This window comes from Tupaia chinensis, unplaced genomic scaffold (genome assembly GCF_000334495.1).
Source record: "Tupaia chinensis unplaced genomic scaffold, TupChi_1.0 Scaffold000235_1, whole genome shotgun sequence".
In the NCBI taxonomy this organism is placed as follows: Eukaryota; Metazoa; Chordata; class Mammalia; order Scandentia; family Tupaiidae; genus Tupaia; species Tupaia belangeri.
The window spans coordinates 3,756,110-3,774,272 of NW_006159713.1; the positions used below are offsets into that span (position 1 = coordinate 3,756,110).

Consider the following 18,163-nt stretch of genomic DNA (forward strand, 5'->3'; position numbering starts at 1 on the left):
CAAAAAAACAAAAAAAAAAAATGTTAAAAAAAAAAAAAAAAAAGAACAGCCAAAATCTGAAACACAGACACCAAACACTGATAAGGAAGAGGAGCAAAGGAACTCTCATTCATTGTTCATGAGAGTGCAAGATGGTACGGCCACTTTTAGAGCTAGTTTGGCAACTTCTAACAAACCAAAACATACTTTCACCATTGATCTAGGAGTCATACTCTTTCTTATTTACTGAAGGAAGGGGGAAACTTCCATTTACACAAAAGCCTCATGGTCACTTAATACATAAGCTGACAGGGGACCGGCAGGTGGCTGATGCTTAAAAGTGCTGGACCTCCCACGTGGCCAACTGCAGTTTGAGTCTCAGACCTGGTGGCTGGAGTGCACTCTCTCGCTCGCTCTCTCTCTCTCTCTCTTTCTCTCTTTCTCTCCCTGGTCAAAACTGAAAAATGATAATAAATAAATAATTCTTTAAAAAAATACATAACTAACAAAATGTGGAAGGAGCCTGGATGCCTTGGTTAAGCAGGTGAATGGATAAGTAAACCGAAGTACATTCAGACAATGGAGTATTATTCAGTGCTAAAAAGAAATGAACTATCAATTCATGAAAAGATATGGAGGAACCTTAAATGCAAAGTACCAAGTGAAAGAAGCCATCCAAAAAGACTACGTGCTGTTTGATCCAGCTGTGTGACACTGTGGGAAAGGCAGTGCTGTGGAGGTGGCGGCACTCTGGTGGAGGATGTGACAATGGGAAGTGGGCTCTGCATTTTTGTGAGGGGTATGTGGGAAATCTCTACACCTTCCTCTTAAATATGCTGTGAACCTAAGACAAAAACATCTTTAAAAAAGGTCTGTGGGGGGAACCAGCAGTTAGTGTAATGGCAATGTCACTGGACTCCCACGTAGTCGACTGCGGTTTGCATCCCAGACCCGGTGGCTTAAAACTCATGCCGGGCGCGTGTGCGTGCGTGCCCAAGATCCCGAGAGGAGAATGGAGGAGAAGGGATTGCGGCATGACCATCCCCCCTGGGGGGTGATTTCTCACTTTCTGTCTCTATGTCTCTCTGTCTGTCTGGCAAGCGCACGCACCCTACAGCAAAAACCTCTCCAAAAAAAAAAGGAAAAAAAGGTCTGTGGGGACACAAAAGAATTGAAAGCAGGGTCTTAAAGAGACATGTGTACACCCACATTCGTACCCACATTATTCACAGCAGTTAAGTGTGGAAGCAACCCAGGAGTCCCTCAACAGATGACTGAATAAATAAAATGTGGCACAGACATAAGTGGAATATTATTCAACCTGAAAAAGAAAGGAAATTCTGAAAAACATTACAACATGAATAAACCTTGATGTCACTATGCTAAGTGAAATTATTCAATCAAAGGGAACAAATACTGTATTATTCCACTTATAAGAGGCACTTAGAGTAATCAAAATCACAAGCGACAGGAAGTAGAATGGTGGTTGCAGAGGCTGGGGGGTGGGGTAGAAATAGTGGTTTAATGGGTATGGATTTTCAGTTTTGCAAGATTAAAGAGTCCTGCAGATGGATGGCAGCGCTGCGCCATATTCACGCCACTGAGCTGCGTACTTAACAAAGATCAGGAGAGTAAGTATGACGTGATGTGTCTTTTAGCACAATAAAATATTACAGAAAAAAAATTCCTGATGGAAAAGACATACTAGCATTGGTTTATAAGTGCCTATAAACACTCTGGGAAAATGTTAACACCGATGAAACTAACCCAAGTTGTTATTGGAAGGGGCTGGGCACATGAGGAAAGGATGGAACACGACTTCACCGTTTACTCCTCTTTAGGCTTTAAAAGTTGTAAATAAATGTATTCAAAAATCTTTTCTTTTAAAGGTTTCTGTCATAGGTCGTATGTACTTGCCCGAAGAAAGACAAAGACCGTGAGAGGGTTAAGTGAGAAATCATCCCCACTGTAATCCCTTCTCCTCCATCCTCCTTTCGGGATTTTGGGCAATCACGCGCCAGGTGTGATTTTCAAGCCGTAGTCAGCCATGTGGGAGTCTAGCGCCTTAACGACTAAACTGCTTACTGGCCCCTTCAAAAATCTTTTCTTAAAATTTACTTATTTAATTTTATTTGTCATTATTATTATTATTATTTTAATTTGCTACACGACACATACACTCACCAGAGAGAAACAGAGAGAGAAAGAGAGTGAGAAGGAAAGCTGCCAGGTCCAGATTCAAACTATGGTTGGCCATGTGGGAGTCCAGTGCCTTAAACACCATGCCACCTGCTGGCCCCTCAAAAATCTTAAACAAAACACTCACCTGGATACCACTTCCCTATCAAGTTGCCACCTCTACTGCGCGCCTCCATTTATCACCTATTTCTGTTACCATCTGTTCCTTCAGCTCCCATTCATTTTTCAACCCACCGTAATCCAGCGTTCAACCCTTCAGGCCAATGGAAGCGCTGCTTTGCTCCAGCCACTCAGTCACCCCACTCACAGCAAACCCTGACCCCATCTCACGAGAATTCCCACATGGGTGCCTCCTCCTCCCTCAGGAAACCTGCACCCTAGGCCGCTGCTGCCTTTCCCCTAGTCTCCTTCCTTCTCCACTGTTGGCCCTGGTCAGACCCCAGAAAGGTGGCAGGACCTCGGAGCTGAGCCTGAACCTTCTCCTTGCAACCTGCATCCTCTCCCTAGAGGAGCTAGGCCAGCTCCCTGTTTAGATGTCACCTTGACACTTAAAACTCCCGATGTGCAGCTCCAGCTTGATCCCTTCACTGAATTCCAGAACTGCCTACAGGACCGCTAAACTTCCCTAGCCAGATGCCACGCTGAGCCCCAGTCCTCACGCCTGTTCTCCCCTCCCTACTCTTGCCCATCTTGGTACAGGTGCCACCGACTCAGCAGCTTAACAAAAACCCCACCTGTCGCCTTTCACTCCTCCACATCCCTCACCCTACCACCCCTACATCCACATAACACACCATCAATCCAGCCATTTCGTCTCGCCAAAGAATCTTAGATCTGCTTCATCATCTTTTCATCTTTATTACCAGCTCCCCTATTTAAGCCACCACTTCAGTTTTCCTGAATATTGCAGCCACCTCCTGATCTCTCTGCTTCCAATTTTGACTCTATAATTCATTCTCCTAGAAGCAAAATCATTCTCAAATGGCGGGGTAGGTTGGTGGGATGTGCAATAAAAAGCTTTGAATGTCCTTCTAATACTTTCATTACAAAATCTGAGCTTTGCTGTGGCCTGTAGGACCTTACATTACCAGGCCTGCCATCTCAAGGTACAGCACAATCTTGGTCCCTCCTTGCTAAGTTCTGACCTCAAAGACCTCTCTTGGTCTCCAGCACTTCCTTCCCTCATGGCCTGTGCACGTACTGTTTTTCTACTGCCTGTTCCCTCCTTCTGCCTCCATCCCATCTTTCATGTCGTATTATCTCCTCTAAAACAGCTTCTACCCACCCACTTACCACACTGCCTGCCTCGCTCTTGAGCACTCATCACACTCACCAATCGTCTTGTTTGTGTTACAATCTACTTCTCGACTAGAATTTATCCTTCTCTCTTTATTTATGTACCTATTTATTTTAATTTTTCTTTTTAGAGACAAGATATTGCCATGCTGTTCAGGCTGGCCTCAGCCTCCCACACAGCTAGGATTACAAGCACATACCACCACGCCCAGCTAAAACTTACCTTCCTTGAGAGTGAGACTCATGCCTAACCATGCCGACCCTGTAGGGGCTTTGCTCAACACAATGCCTACTGCAGGGAAATGTCATTCACTCAATAAATAAAGACTAAGGAATGAAAAAATGAACCAATGACCTTCTCAAGCACTGGCCAGACTTATCCAAGTCAGCCAGAGGCCCTGATCCAAGCAAGACAGAGGCAGTGTACATTTTAAGACCCTTACATAGATAATGGGGTTGTTGGAAATGTCATGACACATTTTTGCATAGAAAAATACATCATGACTTTTCCATCGACCTAACAAAACATGAACAGTAGATTTCAATATTGGTGAAACATGTTTCTCCATGACTATAAAATAGAAACACATACCTTTGGAAAAAAAAAAGAAACTTAAAGAATCTGAACAATATCCTTGAGCCAACTGCATGCCTTAATATTTCAAGGCACATATACAAATAAATATACATACGCTCTTATTTATTTTAATTTGGGGGAGGAAAGGAAACCTTTTAGTAAACCTCCAACTATTTATAAGATGCATGTCACTGACTCCAGTCAAAAATACCCCAAAAATATTTCAGCTAAGTAATGGCTATGTCGCTGGACTCCCACGTAGTCGACCGTGGTTCGTGTCCCGGACGCGGTGGCTTAAAACTCACGCCAGGCGCGTGTGCGTGCGTGCCCAAGATCCCAAGAGGAGAATGGAGGAGAAGGGATTGCGGCGTGACCATCCCCCCTGGGGGTGATTTCTCGCTTTCTATCTCTCTGTCTCTCTCTGTCTGTCTGGCGAGCACATGCGCCCTATAGCGAAAACCTCTTCAAAAAAAAAAAAAAAATTTCAGCTAAAATCAATGAGAGTCCCAAGGGAGGCCTAGGTTACAACAGAGAACTTAGCAGTGCTCAGAAAAGGTTCTATTTTTGGCTCAAAAGCAAAAGGAAAGTCGATTTTGAAACTAGTTTCCACTGTTAAAACACAGGAATTTAAATGGTCCAATGAATACATAAAACGCCTGAAAATCTTACCATTCTGCTGTAGTAGAGTAAGACTAAACAGGTCAAACACACTACACACACGTTCCAGTTCTCCTTCCCCTCCTAATTACTAGCTATCTTCTTAAAGCAGTCAGTGGTCCTTACCATTGCATTAAGCTGAGAGTTGCTGGCCTGGGTAATGCCAAGAATGTTGGTGGTGTGCATCACTTCCACAGAAAAACTGGGCAGCCAACTTGCAATCCGAGACCCTAAAACGAACGAGAAAACAAGTGAGTTTTAGAGACCTCTTTTCCCCCACGTCTCCTACTCCAGACTGGCCGGCCACTCTAGCCTAACAGCTGGTCATCACTAAGGGCTTCCTTTATGCCAAGCCTTTTGTGACACGTGGCACGTGGATTAGCTCATTTAATCCTCATGAAAACTCCACATGGTACCTCCAATTATTATTATTTTATTCTTCTTAGAGATTTGATGTTCGTCTTGGTCTTTGGTCCCTAAAGCACTAGAAATTAGGTAGCTCATCAAGATAAGCAGTTTAGTGATGATGGCCAGGATGAGAAGCCAGACAGCCAGGTTCTACAACGAGTTACCACTAAGTTCTCCAGCAGTCTAGTGGCCCCTGAGCCACACAACCCCAGCCCACTTTTTCAGCCTGGAATATAAGGAAGGTCTTCATGCTTCAGAGCTGCTGCGCCAGCTGAGTTTTTGCTCCTCCCTCACACGCTATCTACACATTACTGCTCCTTCACGATACTTTTATGAAATGCTTTCTCCTTAATAATCCGACTAACAAGATGCTGTTTTCTGATTCAGACTTCTTTTCGAAGAATTCTACAACACCATTATTTCCCAAGAAAGGGGAGCCCAAGATGTAACACCACCAAATACTGGCTGTAAAGCAACTCAATATGAAGTCACTTGTTTAAAGGTACTTTTTCATTCCTTTTCAAAGAAGCACTGAGGCATGCATGGAATATAAAATCAAGTTAAGTGGTCATTTCAAAGGTCTTGCCAAAGAAACAGGATCCATTAAAAAAAAATGAACACTGGGACAGCCAGTGGCATGGTCGTTAGGACAGCTGAATCCTGCATGTCCGACTGTGGTTCAAGACCCAGACCCAGAGGTTTTAAATAACGCTAGATGTGTGCGCAGAAGTGCATGTGTGCCCAACATCCCAAGAGGAATAAAGGAAAAGAAATCAAGGTGCGGTCATTCCCCCTGCAGGGTGATTTCTCACTTTCTCTCTCTGGTGTCCTATGGCAAAAACTAAAAAAAAAAAAAGAGAGAGAGAGAGAGAGACAAACTGAAAAAAATATATATTTACATACTTATTAGGGAGAAAAAAAGCTGACTTTCACTAAATTTTAAGTAATAATAACTCACAGAATAATGGATTACATTAGCCAGGATCCAGTTCCCAGATCCATTAATATATTTCAGAAGTCTGAGCTGGGAGAGGTCTTAATTAACAGCAACAAACCAGCCTCTCTGATACCCGGCCTATCCTGGGCCCGACCAGCCAAGCCGCCTGATCTGCTCTTCTCAGAGACTTGACTCTTCTCCCCTTGGTCTTTCTGTTCAGGGATTTCACTGACCAGCCATCATTCCCACCACACTCCACCTTGAAAACACGCAACAGAAATCTGAGTAGCACTGTTCCTAACAAAGTTCCAGGGATGCTTGTGTTACAGTAATAATTAGAACCATGAACTCAAGAGTTTGGGGGTATTAGAATTGATGAAAAGCTGAAACATCAACTCAATGTAATGTGAGTTAAGGAAGGATGGTAATCAGCCCTGATATGGGACCCATGGCCTTAGAAGTTTAAGTGTAGCTTTTATCACAATTCCTTTCCATACTGCTGGGAGGCAGAACATTCATACTTTATGAACAAAGCAACAGGGGTCTGTCCAACTCTGCTATTTCTGGTACTTGCTGGAAAGGCTAATCCATGACCCTTCTTTATATGTGTAAATGCTACAACAATGCGATCAATTATCAGCAAAGGTTAACTATGAAACCAATTAAGTGTGCTCCCTGAAGGCATGGTTAATGCACCTCCCTGCCCCCACCCTGCCCCACCCATACTGACACAGAATCTAGTAGAACGTCTGGCGTAGAAGCAGCCCTCAGTTTTACCTGTCTGTACATCCTGAACACTTTCAACTAAGTGTAATATTAAACAGTCTGTATAGGAAAACTTATAATTAAAACAGCATCCCTGGCACCAGCAGACGGCATAATGGTCACGTCGCTGGACTCCCACATGGCCAACCGTAGTTTGAGGTCCGGGACTCACACTGGGCACATGTACATGCATGCCCAAAATCCTGAGAGACGAATGGAGAAGAAGGGATTGCGGTGTGGCCATTCCCCTGGGTGTGTGTGTGGGGGTGATTTCTCGCTTTCTGTCTCTCTGGTGAGTACAAGTCCCTTATAGCTAAAAAAAAAAAAAAAATCTCTCTCAAAAAACAAACAAACAAAAATAAAAAACAGCATCCCCTTATTAGGGGACAAAACCACTTGGTGTGGTTTTAGAGGTTGAAACCAACTAACCATCGAAGTGGAAAAAGTGATTGTGCTGGTTTAAGCGAGGTCTGCCTTCGGCTGCTGCTACAGGAACCAAATTCTCATCCAGGTTCTCTCCTTGATGGTCTTCCCTGACCCGATTATTGTCGGCAATATTGAGAGACATTCTGCATGTCGGGCAGGAGGTGTCTTGTTCTAGCCAGGAACGAAGACAGGAGCTACCAAAAAGTCCAAAATAAGACATGTGAACAAGCTCAATTGTTCTGAATTCACCAAAAACACCTGAATGTATCAGCCCTGTTCCTGTTTTACTTTCTATCTACCACTAGTGAGATTTAAATACTCAGTAACATAAGTGGACATCACCCTTTACCCTACTTTATTCTGACATGCTTCTAGCCTGCTTCTTACCTGCTCTGCCATGAACATGAACGTGGATTCTTTACAAGGTGTAGTCACCTACTGCACTCCTGGCCATGACCCCTCTTCAGTAAGACTACACAGCAAGGCTTACCCCCTTCCTTTCCAACTCCATTCATTTGACTACTTCAAAATCCATGTAGCTGAATCATCTAACACCCTGGATGTTTTTGAATCCTTCACTCAAATAATCTTTTTCCTTCTCTCTACTTTAGCTACCAAGTAATCTGGTTATAATCCTGGCCTAGTCTTCAAAATCTCACTCACACTCAAGTTACTCTCCTTGCAACTCACTTCTCTGGACCTACACTGTTAAGGCTTCACACCCACTGATACCACCACTTCACCATCAAGCATGACAGCCCCTCAGGTTCCTACCTCCCTCTTCACCTAGTAGGTCATTGGGAAAGTCATGACGTATTTTTGTTTTTCCATGCAAAAATACGTCATGACCTTCCCAACAACCCAACAGCTTATCCGTCCCCACTCCCTTACATTCTCCACCTTGACTTCTTCTACCCATTCCTCTTTGCCCTCTTTTTCTCAACAAGGTTGAAAATTTATTTTGTCCTTTCAGATGATAATGTGTCCTAATTACAGCAGACACTCAAAATATACTTATGGTGGGACAAGCAGTTAGTGTAATGGCTATGTCACTGAACTCCCATGTAGCTGACTGCGGTTTGAGTCTGGGATCCGGTGGGGCTTGAACTCACGACAGGCGTGTATACGTGCGTGCCCAAGATCCCAAGAGGAGAATGGAGGAGAAGGGACTGTGGCATGGCCATCCCCCCAAGGGGGGACTTCTTGCTTTCTATCTCTCTGTTTCTCTCTGTCTTTCTGGCGAGTCCACACGCCCTACAGCAAAAACCTCTCCAAAAAAACAAATAAATACTTACGGTGTCCATTAAAGAGCAAAGTCCAAAAAAGAAAAAAAAAATAGTCCTAGAATATGAAGTAGAAAATCTGAGATCTGAGGCTGATTCCATGGCCTTGTGGTTAAGATGGCCAGATCTGATGGCTGACCCCATGGTTTGAGTCCCAGACCCAGTGGCTTGAGACACATGCTGGGTCCATGTGCATGTGCATCTCCAAAGAGATGGAAAAATGAAGGAGAAGGGATTCCATGTGACCATTTCTCATGGGGAGTGCTTTCTTCCCCTCCCTTTCTGTCTCTCTGGCTAGTGCATGCACTCTCCAGCAAAAGCTTTAAAAAAAAAAATTGAGGTCTAGTCCCTACTCTACCAACTGCCTAGCTAGGTGACCCAGGCAAGTCCTTCAAGCTCTCTGGCGTAGTACCCTCCAGTAAAATGAGACGGCTGGATGAAGTTATATCCAAGGTCCCTTCCCATCTCATGAGAATGTGTCATCTTTTCCCAAGAGTTCAAGGAAACACTGAGTAAAAATGCTCTATGCCTCTCTTTGCCTTTTGAGAATCTGTCAGTCTCTAGCAACTGAATAGTGCTTGAGTGACGAAACTTTACCAGAGGCGTAGAGCTACTTTTACTATTTCTGTGTGTCTTAAGAAGGTGACAGTAGGGAACCAGCAGTTAGCATAATGGATATGTCGCTGGACTCCCACGTAGTCGACCGCGGTTCGCATCCAGGACCCAGTGGCTTAAAACTCATGCCAGGCGCGTGTGCGTGCGTGCCCAAGATCCTGAGAGGAGAACGGAGGAGAAGGGACTGCGGTGTGGCCATCCCCCCTGGGGGGTGATTTCTCACTTTCTGTCTCTCTGCTCTCTGTCTCTGTCTGTCTGGCGAGCGCACATGCCCTATAGCAGAAAAACTTCTCCAAAAAAAAAAAAAGAAGGTGACAGTAATGTTCCAAATAATGAAATCTGTCTCTAAACATCCAACTCTATCACATTTTGAAATAATAAAATACCAGGGCCACCTTGTGATGTGGTGGTTAAGCCAACTGTGCAGTTTGAGTCCTGGACTTGGAGGCTTGAAAAAACACATCAGGCTTGTGTGCATGCAGGTCCCAAATCCCACAGGGTGGGAGAAATGGAAGAGACGGGATCGTGGCATGACCATTCCCCACGAGGAGTACTTTCTTGCTTTTTCACTTTTTCCCTCTTTTTCTTTCTTTTCTTTTCTTTAAAGAATTATTTATTTAATGTCACTTATCGCTATTATTATTTTTTTATTTGCTATAGGGCACATGCATTCACCAGAGACCCCAGGAGAGAGAGAGAGAAGGAAAGTGGAAAAGCAAGCTGCTAGGTCCAGGACCCAAACTGCAGTCAGCTATGTGGGAGTCCCGTAACCTAACCACCATACCACCTGCTGGCCTCTCTCCTTCCTTCTCACTCCACAGATAGCACACGTGCTTTCTGGCAAGATTTTTTAAATAACCAAACAAAAAATGTTAAGGGGCCAGCAAATGGCATGATGGTTAAGGTGTTGGACTTCCATATGGCCAACCGCAGTTCAAGGCCTGGAACTAGTGGCTTGAAAATCACTGGGCACATGTGCGTACCTGTCAAAATTTCGGGAAAAAAATGGAGGAGAAGAGATTACGGTATGGCTAGCCACCCTCAAGGGTGATTTCTCACTTTCTTCTCATGTCTCTTTCTCTCTGCAAGCATGTAACACCCTATGCTAAAAACCTTTAAAAAACAACTAAATAAAATAAATAAATTCTAACTCTTAAATAACCATTACATGAAAGTTGAAATCACTTGGGAAATTACTAAATACATTGAGGCCAATGAAAACAAAAACAGAAAATACCACAACTTTTAAGATGTAGCAAAAACAAGGTGCAAGTTAAAATGCTAAAACAGAAGCTCTCAAATCAACAACTTAACTTTTTTTTTTTAAGAGAATCTTTGCTATAGGGCACATGTGCTTGCTGGAGAAACAGAAAGCGAGAAATCACCCCCTGGCAGGATGGCCAAACTGTATTCCCTTCTCCTCCATTCTCCTCTCGGGATTTCGGGCATACACATACGTGCCTGGGCTGTTTTAGGCCAACAGGTCTAGGACTCAAACCGTAGTTGTCTATGTGGGAATCCAGCAACAAAACCATTTTGCCATCTGCTAGTTTCAATTTTTTTTTTTTTTAACAGAGATTTTTACAATAGGGAGAGTGTGCTTACCAGAGAGACAGAGAGACAAAAAGCAAGAAATCACCCCCAGTGGGGTATGGCCACGCCGCAATCCCTTCTCCATTCTCCTCTTGAGATTTTGGGCATGTATGCACATGCCCAGTGTGAGTTTTAAGTTGTTTGGTCTGAGACTCGAACCACAATCAACTACATGGGAGTCTAGCAACATAACCATTATGCCATCTGCTGGTTCCTCAACAACCTAACATTATACCTATGGAATCAGGAAAAGAGTAAACTAAACCAAAACCCAACAGAGGCACCTAGAATAGTCAAATGCACAGACAGAAAATAGAATGGTTATTGCCAAGGACTAAAGGGAGAGCAGAAGGGGGATTTATAGTAGCATGGGTGCATGGTCTCAGTTTAGGAAGATGAAAAAGTTCTGGAGACAGATGGTGCCCAAGGAGGCATAATAATGTGACTGTTTATAGTGCCACTGACCTGTGCTTTAAAAGTTACTTGTAGGCCCATAAAAGAGCACGTAAGTAGGGACAGCAGATGGCCCTATTTATTTACAATGTTGTTTGCAAATATTTTTTACAAATTAATTATTCTAAAATTATTTAAAATTAGCCATAAAAACAAATGACATGGGGCATGGTGGCTAAGGCACTAGACTCCCACATGACCACAGTTTGAGTCCCAGACCTGGAGGCTTGCTTTCCTAACTTTCTCTCTCTGGTAAGTACCATGTGCCCTATAGCAAATTTAAATAATAATAAATAAAAATTCAATTAATAATTCTAACAAAAAATAAACGATGTATGGATATATGCTACAACTTGGGTGACCTCCAAACATTTCATTATATGAATGAGCCACTGATGAAAGGTGACAGTATTGTATGACTCCTTTTGTACAAAATGTCCAGAAGAGATGAATCCAGAGACCAAAAGCATGAGATTGTTGGTTACCAGGGATGAAGCAGAGAGAACAGGAACTGACTAGTCAGTCAGTAAGATTGGGGTGTTATTCTGGGGTGGTGGAAGTTTTGAAACTGAAGAAGTAGTGATTGCACAACATTGTGAATACACTAAATGCCACTCAACTGTACACTTGGAATGGTTAATTGTATGTTATCTGAATTTGCCTCAATCAAAAAAAAAAATCAAACCCAAAATTAATCTAATCATACGCTTGAAAATATTTCCTCTGGGCTAAAAAATTTTGAGTTCTTCTTCCCAAATAGCCTCCAAGCTCCTTTGGGAAAACTGAAAGGTTTTTTAGAAATATGTGTGAATGCTCTGGACTTCCCAAGCTCCACAAAGAGCACCACTGTATACCACTGTACATCCCACTGCACAAGCTATAAAGGGTGGAGAACTCCGACACCCCTTTTATTCCTCACTTTCCCACAGTCCATCTAGCACATCCCTCCTAATCCTGCCTAAATCTGCTCATTCCTCTCCACTTCTACCAGCACAGTCCAAGCTATATGTAATACACTCCTAATCCACTCCAGTAGTTACTAACTAGTCTTTTTGATGTTTTCAAGCTGCAAATCTTACCACCAACCCATACTTAAAAGTCATGGTGACTTCTTACTCCTTCCAGTGGCCCACAAGACACTGCCTGCATTCCTTACCTTAGCAAACACCCCTCCCTGTTACACTGAGTTCCAGTCGCACAGGTTGTCTTCGTTCTTTCAATACGCCATAGTCTCTCCTGCTGCAGAGGTGCTCAAACACTCTCCCACCTAATCTCTCCTTTGCTGACTTGCTACTCATCCTCAAGAGTCACTTCTGCCAAGTTTGAGTCAGATTCCTTTCTTACGAGCTCACAAGAACAAGTTCCTTTCTTATAGCATACTTATCTCAATTTATACTGATAGATTCATAAACTAGCCTGGTTAATTCATGCTTGTCTCCTCCATGAGACTGTACAGTCCATGAAAGCAAAGACCTTATCTGTCATTCTCAGCCCAAGCACCCTACATATTAAAAATATATATGTATCAATAAATTTGTTGAGTCGAATGTTCCAGCTCTAGAGCCCTTCTAATCTTAAAAGGCAAAAGAAAAACTATTGGGGAATATAAAGTAAGGAAAGAAAGATTAAAGATATAAAATAAAAATTTTCCATATGCAAAACTGACCACAGGTTACAAAAGACAAAAAAACACAGCAACAAAATAGAAAACCTATAAACAAAATGATTTAGGTTTAACAGACAAAGCCCCAATGAGATCTCTGAAAATAACAGCCCTCCCACAACCCTGAAGGTTCACGGAAGAGCCTATTTAACAATCTTTGATAACACGGCCTGTCCTGCATGGCTTAGTAACCCACTAAGCTAGTCCTCGGTTCAGTTCACTTCTTTGGGGCATGTCCAAAATACAAAAATATATACTCTCTCTCCCCAGTTAGGTCCTAAACTGTTTTAAAGCAAGGATTCCCCCCAAATTCTTCCTTTTTAAATCTTACAGGCATATAGACTATACCTCAGCACTTAACATACCCAGAAATTAAGATAGTGAACATGGGTGTGGACGAGTCCTGCAGTGTAGAGAAGAGGCTAAGGGGTAAAGGACACCCCAAAGTTTTCCAAAATGCTCAGTCTCAGCAACAAGGCCATTCTGAGGTAACAATCCCACCTTCTAACAATATTAGCCTTGGTCGCAGGCACAAAAAGCACCCCCACGCTCCAGACAGTACACCAGCCCTACGGCCCTTCACAAAGCTCCTACTTGTGGAAAAGATGTCCACAGGGCAGTTTCCTCGCAGCCTGCATGGAGTCCCAGCAGATTGCACAGTCATCATTATTGACAGCCAGCTCCTCTGGAGTTGCAACTGCAAACCTACAGAAAAACAAAACAAGTCCAGCATCTCTCTGTGTCTCTGTCTGGCTCTCTCTCTCTCTTTCTCTCTCTCTCTCTCTCTCTCTCTCTCTCTCTCTCACACACACACACACACACACACACACACACTGAAGTAGTATGGTTTGGGTAATGGTTTATCCCCCAAAAGCTCATGTCCCCACTGTAATGGTTTGGGCAGGTGGTGAGACCTTCAAGAGGTGAGACCTGGTGGATGGTGTTGGCTCATGGAGGCATCACCCTCAAGAATGGATCTGTGAGAGTGAATGAGTTCTAGTGCTCCCACGAGTGGGTTATTGTAAAAGGAAGATGGTTGCCTCCATGTCTCTCTCTGCATGCACCACCACCCTCCATGCTTCTGCCAACCAGGTTGTGACATAGGTCAGACAGATGCCAGATCCACCCGTGCCTCTGGACTTTCCAGCCATCAGACTCACGAGTCAGATAAACCTCTATGTTTTATGAATCACCCAGTCGCAGGTATTTCTGTTACCAACACAGCACCCAGACTAAGACAGGAGACTTCAAAAAGTTTGTTGGCAAGTGAAATTAAACCACAAGTTTAGGGCCAGCTTTATGGCACAGAGGTAATATACTGCTCAAGAGAAGCCAAATCCCACAGGGTGGCCACAGTTTGAATTCCCAGTCTGGTCAGCCTCAAGCAACTGGACACATATGCCAGTGCCTAAGATCTACAAAGTGGACTGGATGAAGGAGACTTCAGCATGACCGCACCCTTTGGGTGTGCATCTATCTCTTACTCCCACATGGGAGTACACATACTCTATCGTGAATTTTTTTTTATTAAAACTTTTTTTTTTATTTTGCCATAGAGCATGTGCTCACTGGAGAACAGAGATATAAAAAATAAAAAAAAATTTTTATAAAAAGAGAACGCACCCCCCACAGAGAATGGTCATGTTGCAATCCCTTCTCCATCTCTCCCTCTTTTTGGAATTCTGGATATGCACATACACGTGCCCATCATGCTTCTCAAGAGCCAGATCCAGGACTCAACCTGTGTAGCCAGGCATGTGGATTCCCACCATACCACAAACTGGCTCAATACAAATCAATTACAAATTCAAGTACAAGTTTATATTGGTATAGAACATTTATTAAATACATGTATCGGGGTCCGGCAGGTGACATGGTGGTTAAGGTTCTAGATTCCCACATGGCCAACCATGATTTGAGTTCCAGACCTGGTGGGTTGCTTTCTCACTTTCCCTTTCTCTGGCAAAATTAATAATAACAACAAATACAATTAAGTAGATAAATAATTATTTTAAAAATAATAATAAGGGCCAGCAGGTGGCATGGTGGATAATGGCACTGGATTCCCACACGGCTAACCACGGTTCAAGTCCTGGACCTGGCAGCTTGCCTTCTTGCTTTTCCTTTCTCTCTCTCTTTGTCTCTTTCTGGTCAAATTAAAAACAATAACAAATGGAATTAAATAAATTAATAATTCTTTAAAAACTTAAACAAAAATAAATAAATATGTGGATGGTTTTCCACAATATGCATTTTCCATAAACTTTTTGAAGACCCCTTCCATACAAACATCACTTTATAGACTTCATCTCTTTAACAGCACAATTATAGAGAACTCCTGTTCAGAAAAAGTTTTTTTGACAATCAACACTATTATATCCAGTATCTCTTCATAGTCCATCAAAGAGAAACTTATGCACAGAAACAAACTTTGTTCTAGTAATGGCTCCTCTTAGTGATTTCGGGGAGCGTTTCTGGGCAAATCGGAAAAATAAGACCACCCAGAGATCCAACTGTCTCTCACATACAGAAAGAAAACTCACTAATCTTGTACCTTCAGGCTTGGGATGCAAGTAAGTGCCTACTTCAGTGAGGTTGCATAGTTGCATATATATGTGTAAACACCCAAGTGCAAAGAATAACTGAGATCCACCTTCACAAAATAGAGGCAGAAGCCCAAGGAAGCTTCCTTTTTTTAAGAGAGATTTTTGCCACAGGGTGTGTTCACTCGCTGGAGAGACAGAAAGCGAGAAATCACCCCCCAGAGGGGTGGCCATGCTGCAATCCTTTCTCCTCCATTCTCCTTTTGGGATTTTGGGCACATATGCACACGTGCCTGGTGTGAGTTTTAAGCCACCAGGTCCAGGACTTGAACTGCTGTCAATTATGTGGAAGTCCAGTGATGTAACCATTATGTCATCTGCTCGTCCCCAGGAAACTTCCATTTAATAATAACAACAAAACAACTTAATATTTATTGAGCACTAACTACATGAATTATCTCACAGAATCCTGGAGCTCCAGGAAGAAGGTTCTGTTATCTCTATTTTAGAGGTGACGTAACTGGGGCACAGAAAGTTAAATAAATTGCTCCAAAACCAAGTGGGAATTTCTTCCCAAGGAGTCAAATTCCAGAGCCTATACTCCTCATCATTCTGGTAACAATTCACAGAAGTGAGTTCTGACAGAGCCAAGGACTTGGGCCACAATGGGTAAACCTGGGCGACGTCAACCATGCTTACTTACCTGGCTTCCATGTTCCCAACGACACGCAGATAGTTCTTGTGCCGACGGATCCGACGCTGGACCTCATGAAACAGGTAACGCAGCTGCATAAAGATGACCAGGCTGGCCATGGATAACCAGATGTTGCCAAATAACTTAGAGAGAAAGAGAACAAAATCCATAATAAAAATGAATGTGAACTCGCTAATGATGAAGGTACTATATGTGAAAGAAGCTCTTCACTGCTGGTTAAGATGAACCGGAATAATCTTTCACAAAGTAAATACATGTATGTTTATCCCATTCCCCTAAACAATGTGCATGCTCTTCACCTATGAATCTCATCACTAGCAATCTTTCCTGAGAAACTAATCAGAAATTTGAAAGCTTTATGCAAAAAATTGCTCATCCATGCAATTGAAAAAAAGAAAATACAGAAACAAACAAAATGCCCAGTAAAATTTAATATTATGTAGTTATTAATTATATTTATTATAGTATATAATTACATATATTTATATAGAACAATTTATATATACAACTTAATATTTGTTAAGTGAAATAAAAGGATCTTCCTTAAAAAGACTAATGCCTGATTTAAAAAGATATATAAAGATGTGGTATAGCAAACTGAATACAACCCAAATAGCCCATTATAGGGTTTGCTTAATTAAATCACAGTACATCTACATGATGAGATATTTGTCTTTAATGTACTAAAAGGAATTAGGGGCCAGCTGATGGTGTGGTGGTTAAGGTAGCTGGATACCATATGGCCAACTGTGTGGTTCCAGTCACCTTAAAAAATGCCAGGCACAAGTGTGTGGAAGCCCCAAATCTTGACAGGAGGGAGAAATGGAGAAAAAAGGATTGCTATGTGACCATCCCCACACAGGGATAGGAGGAGGGAAGAGGATGCATTCTCACTTTCCCTCTCTCTCTTTCTGTCTCTCTCCACTGAGCAAACAGGCCCTCTGGCAAATAAATAAATAAATAAATACATACATAAATAAACTATAAAAGAGTTTAGTACAATGCACCAGCACAGGAAAATGTTCATTAACATATCAGTTAAGAAAACTAAACTAGGGAACCAGCAGTTAGCGTCATGGCTATGTCGCTGGACTCCCACGGTTCGCGTCCCGGACCCGGTGGCTTAAAACTCACGCTGGGCACATGTGCGTGCGTGCCCAAGATCCCGAGAGGAGAATGGAGGAGAAGGAATTGCGGCATGACCATCCCGCCCAGGGGGTGATTTCTCGCTTTCTGTCTCTATGTCTCTCTCTGTCTGTCTGGCGAGCGCACGCGCCCTATAGCAAAAACCTCTCCAAATAAATAAATAAATAAATAAATAAAAAGAAAAAATAAATAAACTAAAAAATAAACTAAACTGTATGTCCAAAATATAAGCTCAGTTTATGAATGTATGTATTTAAATATATAAAGAACCAGTTAAATTTAACAAAATGTTAACAATTATGCTTGAGCAACTGTGTTCTCCTTTTTGGCAGGCATGGCTACTGTTTTAAAACAAAAGAATTAACATGCTATTTTTTTAAAGTGTGTTTTCAGAGTTACTTCCAAAAAGTAGAAATATGCCATGTCAGGCTGGCTCAGTGGCCTGACAGTTAAGGGAGCTGGATTCCACATGGCAGATCGCAGTGGTCAAATCCTGGCCCAGGGGCTTGAAAATAAGTCAGGCGCAATGTGTGCATGTCCACAATCCTGACAGGAAGAAGGGATTGTGATCATGCCCCATTGGGGGATGCTTTCTCCCTCCCTCTTTCTCTGTCTACCTCTGGTGAGTGCATTCACACCCTGGCACAAAAAAAAAAAAAAAAAAAAAAAAAAAAGGGAGCGGGGGGAAAAGAAATGTGCTGTGTCTAACCCACTAATTTTCAAAGGCTATTTTAGTAGGGTTAGAATGTAAACAAATTGCCCACGACTCTCACCATAAATAGATTGCTGAAGCACCAACCAATGAATCAGATTTACAACTCTGTAATTTTTAATGCCAAGGTAAAATGTAAACATAAACAATGAAAGAATTAAGTAGAAAAAACTTTGTTTTAATTACAAAAATGAAA

At 42.5% G+C, this 18,163-nt stretch overlaps 1 protein-coding gene across 1 annotated transcript in view; it reads right to left on the reverse strand.

The window, feature by feature from the left end:
• The window catches only part of AMFR (autocrine motility factor receptor), a 49,854-nt gene that overhangs the window by 16,571 nt on the left and 15,120 nt on the right, over nucleotides 1–18,163 (reverse strand). The window contains exons 6-9 of the mRNA XM_027771842.1: nucleotides 16,098–16,231; nucleotides 13,446–13,556; nucleotides 7,248–7,438; nucleotides 4,835–4,938 (exon numbers count right to left, since the gene is read on the reverse strand). Of these exons, the coding sequence (XP_027627643.1) occupies nucleotides 4,835–4,938; nucleotides 7,248–7,438; nucleotides 13,446–13,556; nucleotides 16,098–16,231 (540 nt within the window). The remainder of the gene's footprint in view (nucleotides 1–4,834; nucleotides 4,939–7,247; nucleotides 7,439–13,445; nucleotides 13,557–16,097; nucleotides 16,232–18,163) is intronic.